General features: G+C 35.0%; 1 protein-coding gene across 1 annotated transcript; it reads right to left on the minus strand.

Annotated features, from left to right (window-relative positions):
- Nucleotides 1-219: 219 nt before the first annotated feature.
- Nucleotides 220-2920, minus strand: LOC113346219. Its single transcript, XM_026589784.1, has 3 exons — nucleotides 2654-2920; nucleotides 1029-2534; nucleotides 220-621 (listed from the first exon to the last, which is right to left on the minus strand). Exons 1-3 carry the CDS (start codon nucleotides 2918-2920, stop codon nucleotides 220-222), a joined length of 2175 nt encoding a protein of 724 aa, XP_026445569.1.
- Between the last annotated feature and the right edge of the window lie 6184 nt (nucleotides 2921-9104).

Below are 9104 nucleotides of genomic sequence, written 5' to 3' on the forward strand. Positions count from 1 at the left end.
TCCATCTGCAAAAATGAGGTGAGCCAAATATGCCAATTGAGGTTGAGAAAAACAACACTTCTTGAAATTGGCTGAGAGGCAGTGTTGTCTCAGTAAAGACATGACTTCATAAAGATGCTCCAAGTGGTCCTCTAATGACTTGCTGTAGATGAGAATATCATCAAAAAAAAACTAGAGCAAACTTCCTTAGAAAGGGTTGGAACACCTTGTTCTTAGGGCTTAAAATGTGGCAGGGGCATTGGTGAGACCAAATGGCATCACCTTGAACTCAAAATGCCCATGGTGGGTTCTGAATGCAGTTTTGTAAATATCTTGAATGTGCATCCTAAACTGGTGGTAACCAGATCTCAGGTCCAATTTAATGAATATGTTAGCCTCATTGAGTTCATCTAGTAACTCCTCAATTAGTGGAATTAGAAACTTTTCCTTAATGGTCATGTCATTAAGTTTCCTATAGTCCACACCAAAGTAGTTGAAATCGTTCCTCGGTCCTACTCGGTTGGGGAACTTGGATCGAGGAGCAATAAGTTCGGACTTGGAAATCTCCAAAACTCGGTCTAATACTCGGAATCTATATATTAGATATTTTATATTTTGCTGCTCATAAGTCATGATTTGCACCTAATTAAAATCAAAATCTTAACATTATCATGTAATAAAGTGTGTAATATTGTTATATTGAACGTATTTATTATGTATTTAGAGGTTTTTGTATTTGTTAACTCCCATTTGAGGGTTTACAAAAGAATTATTTTCTAATTTTAGTGTATGCAAGGCCAACTCGGAAAAATTGTTAACTCGTTTTACTCAAAAATCGGTCCAAATCGGCAAAATCGTCCGTCTTAATCGCTAAAGATAAAAAATGTCTTGGAATCGGAAATCTCCTCGGTCATATAGACTGTAGAGATTACTCGGCGAGTAATCGGCCTTGGAGAGCGATTTTGACTACTCTGGTCCACAGAGAATCTCTATTAGCCATCTTTCTTTTTAACCAATAATATTGGAGCATCAAAAGGACTGTAACTAACCTGTATAAGCCCAGTATCCAACATTTCTTGAACCAGCTGCTCTATTACTGCTTTTTGTATGTAGGGGCATCTATAAGATCTTTGAGAAATAGGTGGAGAAGATGGTTTTAAAGGAATTTTGTGATCTAACTCTCTTGGTGGAGGGAGAGTAGATGGCTCAGCAAACACATATGCATATTCTTGAAGTAAAGAAGTAATTTCTGGAGGTGTATGAGTGAGATGGGTAGCAGAAATGGAGAAAAACTGACCAACGAGGGAGGGAGTGTTGTTCTTAATGAATTTGAAGAAATATTCACCACTAAGAAAACTGCAAGAAGGATTGAGTGAGTGCCCTTGTAATGTAATGAGCTTCCCATGATGGTGAAATGAAACTTTGAGTTCATCCAGATTGAACATGACATCTCCTAACTTTTTTAACCAATCAACACCTAACACCATATCATTCCCACCTAATGGAAGTACTCTCAGATTTGCAGAAAAGTGATACCCTTGCATAGACCACTGTAAATCTTCACAAACACCTTCACTGACAGTTTTGTCACCATTTGCCACTGTTACTAGCATTTTACCAGTTGGAACCAAGTGAATCTGTAATTTTTTGGCTAGTTTTGCATCTAAAAAACTATGAGTACTCCCTGTATCTATCAAGATAAAAATATCATGTTTATTGAGTTTACCAGGGACTCTAATAGTACTCTGATTCATCAAACCAGTCAAGGCATGGAGAAAAATTTCCATAGTAGTGTCTCCTGAAGTTGTAGGAGAAGCCGCTTCTTCTTCTGAGTCATCAATAGGTGGAGAGGAGTTGTCCTCATCAGAGGCAACTAACATGAATAGTTGTTGAGTTTTACAACGATGACCCGGCTTGTAAAAAACATCACAGTTATAACATAAGCCTTTGTCACGTCTTGCTTGAATTTGAGCAGGTATAAGATGTTTTATTGGAGGTAATGATGGTTCAAGCTTGGTTGGGTTAAGATGGTGTGTAATGATTGGTTTATCAAATGAAAAAGATGGTTTATGAAGATTGGTGAGTGGTGTTAGTGAGGGTTTGTAGCTAGATGATGGTGAAAAAGAGCTCGATGATGGTGTAAAGGGTCGATGAAATGGTTTAGATCTTTTCAGATGAGAATCAACTGAAGATTGTTGTAAACGAGCTAAATATAAAGCCTCCGAATCAGAATTGGGTTTGAACATCTGAACAGGGTTACTAATTTCGTCTTTTAATCCACTAATAAAACTCATAGTGAAATAATCCTCACATAAGCTTGGATTCTTATTTTTCATAATAGCCTTCAAAGACTCATATCTCTCAAAGTATTCTTCTACTGTAGTGGTCTGAGACAATTTATTGAACCTACCAACATAGTTATCATAAGCAACATCTTCAAATCGAAAACAAAGATCAGAAGAAAACATACCCCAATCTATAAATAGTTTACCCTCTTGATAATCCAAAAACCAGGCATCATCCTTATCATCCATATGAATCGAAGCTAATCTACCCTTTTAGAAGGATCAATATTATTCAAATAAAATAATAGTTCACATTTACGAAGCCAAGCTCTAGGATTAGAACCATCAAATCTGGGAAAGTCAATTTTAGGTTGACGAAGAAAATTAACTGAAGGAAGTATCATACCAGAAGAAAACTCAGATTCCGTTTGTTGATGAACATCGTTAGTTTCAGCAGAAGCACCTGGATCTGGAGGTATTGAAATACGAAGGTGTCTACAAATCGTAGTAAACTGAGAACTCAAGTGTTCTTCTATTGAAGTGATCTTGATCTTGATGTCTGAGACATCTTTTTCGAAGACTGATAAACGTTCTCCATCAAGTTTTTGTTGATGAGCAACGTCCTTTACTGTAGGTGCTTTCTCACCTCCTGTCATGAATCAAACACAGGATCGACGAAGTTAATACCAAATGTTATGAATCAACAAGGATATTACAAATCACACTAAATAGTAACCTACTCTTCCAAGAGGAATGAGCTTGAATTTGATTAATTTTCTCTTCTTACCAGATACAACAAATCATTGGGGAATAAATACAACATTTACCCCTACTTCCCTCATCGCTCAATCTCAGTCGTTAACTTGGATCTCACCTATTAATCTTGTGACTCACAACAGACTAAAAATGACCACGGAAATTAAGAAATGTATGCACTAATCCCACCGACGGGTTAACACAGTTTCGACCATTAGTTTTACTCAGGTAAGGCCAATAGCAAAAGACTAACTAAGAATAGATGGCCCAATAATCATAAACCTAACTAACCAATAGGTATATGACATCAACGTATCACAAGATATTTGCTCAAAAGGAGGTAGTTCTTCAATTTCATGTTGCTCAATTAATCATGTCTCTAACGAGATTTTTTTTTGAGTTCTATACTTGAGATTTCTGATGAAAGATCAAGTGTAAAAAAAACTGAACTAAAGGAATTAAGCAAACAATTTCTTATTTGTTCTAATGAACTTCTTTCAACACTTGAAAGAGAGCGAGATTTAACTCTAAAGTTTGAAAATCTCGATGAAGAGCATAACTCGCTATGAGAAAAAATTTCACAACAAATTTTGTCCTTTGAAGAGAAGATAAGTGTCGAACTTCTTCGTACAGAAACATGTGAGAAGAACTTGAATAAAAGCATAAAAAGGGTTCATCTTTTGGAAGAAGAACTTGATAACTATAAGGCAGAATTATGCTCTCAACAAGTCTTCTTCAAAGAAAAAGAAAAGCATTTGAAGGAAAATCTTAACTCTGCTCTTGATAAAATCAAGTTGTTGGAAGAAGAAAATTTGAATTTGAAAAAGTTCAATGATAGCTCAAACAACTTAACCTCAATGTTAGAAGCAAGTAGAAATCACCGTGATACACGAGGATTGGGATATAAGGGAATAAATGCTTCAAATATTAGCAAAGAGGGAGAAAAAACTATCAAGCGTAAGAATTATGTTCAACCAGCAGCCATCAAAGAGAGCACCTCTGCTAATGTCAAGAAAGCAACAACGTTGAACAAATTAAGATAAGAAGGAGAAGAAAACTCGTCGAGCTCCAATGCAAGAGGATCCATATAAACGTAACATTAAAACTCATACTTTGTGTGTTACTAAGCATTGTTGTTATTATGGTAATAAAGGGCATATGGAATGGGGATGCAAGATTCGTAAGATAGAAGATACACTTTCTTTTGTATCAAACGAATTGACTAAGATTGCTCCCCAAAGAAACTCGGATCGATATTGTCCAAATTTTAGGCAAAAGAATTATTATAATAATAGTTAAAATTTTGCTTATCGCTCGACAAGGCCATCTCATAAAACACCCGAATATAGAAAGAAAGATGACTTTGTAAATGCTAAGACAAGATCTGATGTTCCAAATTGGAGAAAATTTGTTTCGCAAAGTATTCAAAAGGACAATCGTCCTAACGTATGAAGGAGAAAGATGCTCCTGTGAAACCCAATTCTAAATGGGTCCCGAAGTCTTCCATAGCGAAGATGGGACCAAAAGTTAGTCACAAGAATGACTCTCAGTTGTTAATTGTTGGTGACAATAATTACAAGAGTTTTCTTGAAAGATTAAAGAGAGACATCATGACTGAAATCTCTTGTACTAGTAAACATTGTGATAGTGACACTCTTCATCACAAGTCAAATATGAAAAATAATAGATAGAACAAGAGAAAAACAAACCAAGCAAGAGGTCAAGAGTGATGATTCTGTCTTAGTCACCCGTGAAGAACAAGACAAGGCTCACCAAAACACAACCTAGTTGTGTTGGAATGTGCATGCACACCTTTGTTCTCAATCTTATGATAGGTGGGGAAGCACATGAAAACTGAGCACATGATCTCTCGGTTATTATATGACTAATTAACATCTTTAGGGAGATTCCTTTTCTTCTATACTCATACCTTCTCTATCTATATTTGATCTTTTGATAGACATGGTAAACCTTTATAGTTTGTGTGGCTTTTTGATTTAGCGAGATTGAGTTTTATCCCATGTTGTTAGGCTTTATCAAAGGATCATAAGGTGTTCCGATTCAAACTCATATGTGAAAAAGTCACAGTATGTTGAATCGATTTTGGTTTAGCATAAAAGCATATGTGTTTCGGGGTTGTCAACTTTTGCCTTGCATTAGTTAAAACCGATTCAACCTTTCTCTGGTAAAGGTTGTTTTTCTTGTTGTTCTTTTGTTCTTGCAAGAGAATGACAAACGGGGGAGAGTTCTAACGTGAACTTGCGCTTTATCTTTCTGGGAGAAGAGGATGCGGAATTTGAGGTAACGAATTTGTTAGTTAATCGTTTTCCTGTTTAAGAAAAGCCTGATTTTATTGCATATATTTTGCTTTTGCTTAACAAAATTTTGGTACAATTGATGTTTATTCCATTATGTGTGTATGGATGTGTGTGTGATTCAATTGTTTCCGGTTGAGAAAAAATATTGTTATCTTTCTTTATTGTTTGGTATCGATTGTTTAGGCTTAACGAAATTTCGGTGCAATTGCGGTACTTTAATGTCTATGTTTGTTTCAATTGCTTCCGGTTAAGAAAAATAATTATGCAAGTTGATTTATTTGGTTTGTATGAATTGTTTATGGCTTAACAAAAATTCGGGATCATTAATTTAGTCCAATTCGATTCCGGATAAGAGAAACTAAGTTAATTCTGATCTTAGTTAGACTTATCAAAGTGAAGGATTCGGTTATTCGGGTCTTATGGAATGCCTTAACAAGAAATACTAGTTATCTAACATAGTACTTGTCTTGTTTAAAAGTGAAAGGTGTAAGTTATTGTTTGAATAATTAGAGCCTGATGAGAAAAATAAAGTTAATTCCGATCTTTATTTTAGTCTTATCAAACAAGCGATTGTATTCATACAATCGGTTTAGCAAAAAGAACTAAGGCGATTAGTCAATTTGTTAAACTATTAGGGAAAATTGCTTCGGGAAATTGTTTCCTTGATAACATATTAAAACCAAATTACTTGTAGTTTCGGTTTTGATATTGGTTATCTAAAATGGTATGTGAAACCTTCGTACTTAACTCTTATAGGTTGTACAAGTCTTTTAGATTTGTAAGATCCTTTCGGTTTGTCCTTTATTTGCTCGAACCTTCGTCATTTTGTGACAAAAAGGGGGAGAAATATATGCAGTAAACAAGTAATTGGTATTCATCAAGGACAATTGTGCTTAAAACGTTATATCTAACGAAAGAGTAAAGCATTGACTAAGGGGGGAAACATATCATATGATGATTGTGGTTATTTAGTCTACAAGAGAAAATAACAAAGATGTGCGGATTGAAAATCTACTATCTCATCTTTAGGGGACGTATTAGCTTTGTTATTATAATGTCAACAACGGCATTTAAGGATTGAATTTATGAAGGTTATTGTGTTGTTGAAACTTGGAATCAAGCGTATGTATAATGAATTTTGTAATTTTTTTATCCATATGATGTAAGAGTTTTGTCATTAAAATTGATAAAGGGGGAGATTATTTGAGCATTGCTCGGTTGAACCCACCAAGCGTTAGTATGTCAAGGTTGGTTTTCATATTTTAGTGAACCAAAACTCATTTAAAGAGTCGCTTGATTATGTACTAGAGCCAACTTCATATAGGTTAAACTAGAAAGTTATTAGGATATGAGACATACAAGTATTACTCAAAGACTTGAAGAATGTGAAGAAGTAAAGAGCTACATCAACGACATCATCCTTCCTCTTGAGGTTAGTAATACTTTGACTTGAACTGTTTCATTCCTAACGCATCTTTCAAGTCGTGCTATATTGAAAACAAAACTTCGAAGCTGTGAATGATTGTACTCTAGTTAGACGTAGTATTAAGGAATTACAATACGAAGTATAACGCTTATCTTTTGAACTTCGTATATACGACATCGACATAATTGTATGAATGCTATTGTGATTATGTGTATGGGTATGGGTGAAGATTTCGTCCTAGGAAACAATGTTTACATTCGTTTAAAGGAAGTACATTCATAAACTTGTTTTGCGAATCGAAAGGGAAATCTCTAGGCTTATTGGTATGTTATTCATTGCATATCTTTGGATTACCAATATGTATGATTAGTACAACCGATCATAAGTTATTATGTATCTTGGTAAAACTATTCACAGTGCCTGACTTATGTATTGGTATGACTTTTATTAGTGCAACCGATCCTAAGTAATCACCTAAGATGGTAAGATCGATATTTGTAATTAGTATGACCGATCCTAGTAATTGGTGTGACCGATCACAAAAGAGTGTGTAATCGATCCTTGTAATTGGTGTAACTGGTCCTGGTAATTGGTGTAACCGATCTTGGTAACTGGTGTGACCGATCACAAGTAATACCATGATTATATGGTAACCGTTCCTGGTAATTGATGTAACCGATCCTGGTAACTGATGCAACCGGTTCCAGTAACCATATGAAGGTAGAACCGTAAACCCATGATTAGTGATTTGATAATTGGTATTTGATCAATCACATATAGTTCTTGGAAATCAGATGAACCAATTCTAAACTCGTTTGGAAGTGTGGTAAATCGGTTCCAAGATTGTAAATATCAAAAAAGGATTTACAAAGATAAAGATGTCGACATACTTTGAACATTTGCAGTAATTCTTATCTTTTATTGTTCAAAGATATTCCTTAATAACTAAAGGAGAATCCCAGACCGAAATAAATTGAGAATCTTTTAATTAAGGTTTTTAGTTTATATGCTTTTAATTACCAGCAATTAAATGCATATCTCTGGAAAATAAAAATTGGATATGTGCATTTACTAATTGGAGATTTTCTAGTGAGATTTCGGTAGATATTTGGACAAAGCATTTCTAGGAATTATGAAAATTGATTTGGGTATTTATTGCATATCTTGAGAATATTTGGTTTTGGAAATTCCTTGGTGTCCAAACTTCCTTAGTGTATAAATACCTAAGTTTGCATTTCGAGCAAACTAATCCTCAGAGCCAGCAAAACTACCAAGTTGTGTTGTTACTGGTGGAGCCGTCTATCCGGAGAGGAAAGTACCCTAATTAGGCGAAATCTCTTACAAACGCTCGTTTCAAAGACTTCTTTGGGATTGAGAAGCTCTACGAGTACCGTTGGTGGGAAACTAGATAATTGCAATATTATTAGTTTTCGATTTGATTTGATTTGATTGACTCACAGTTGTTGAACTTTGATTGCACCTAGTTTGTTTATGCTTGAGAATCTTCTCTTCTGATATAAGATTCACTCAAACTAGATCGAAGTTTCGACGGGATCTTTAGAACTGTTTTTATATCTAAAGACGTCTTGTGATAATCCATTGTTAACAGACTCCGTTCTATGCGTGATTGATCACAAGAGATTCAAGTTGTGGAGTGCAGGTGTTTATTGAAGATTTGAAGACAAAGAAGATTTCTTATTGGCTTCATAATCTTTGGTGTGCACAAAACTTGATCGGCTAGTATCGAACTATAATCGGTTTGTGTTTGATAGACTTGATTGATTAGTTGCATAGATCGGCATTAGTATATAGTATCTTGGTGGATCCTATTATTGATTGCACAGTCTAACCACGAATGCTTTGGTAGTTGTTAATTAGATAGATCTAGAACCCGACAAAGGAGGTTATTGGTTAAACGGAAGAGCCTTTGTCAAACTCATATCACTGAGATTGAAAAGAGTTGTTACCGAACATATTTGTTGTTCCTTTACTGTTTGGAATACGAACCAAAGGAATTATTCGAGTGCATGCACTTATCGAACGTCGGAAGCGCATGGATACTGAAGAAACTAGGTGAACTATAGGTTTAGTTGCTTGGTCTTAACTATACGAATTCGGTTTAGATTTTGTATAGCGGCTTAATTCTGAGAGTATTCAATTCTGGACTAGGTCCCGGGGTTTTTCTGCATTTGCAGTTTCCTCGTTAACAAAATCTTATTGTGTCATTTACTTTTGTTTTCCGCAATTGTAATTGTTTTTATTATAATTTAAAGTAAATTACACAAACGTTAATTCTGTAATTACTTGATAGCAATCCTATAGAGTTTGGTTAAGTCCGAA

Source organism: Papaver somniferum, unplaced genomic scaffold, assembly GCF_003573695.1.
Source record: "Papaver somniferum cultivar HN1 unplaced genomic scaffold, ASM357369v1 unplaced-scaffold_99, whole genome shotgun sequence".
Classification (NCBI taxonomy): Eukaryota; Viridiplantae; Streptophyta; class Magnoliopsida; order Ranunculales; family Papaveraceae; genus Papaver; species Papaver somniferum.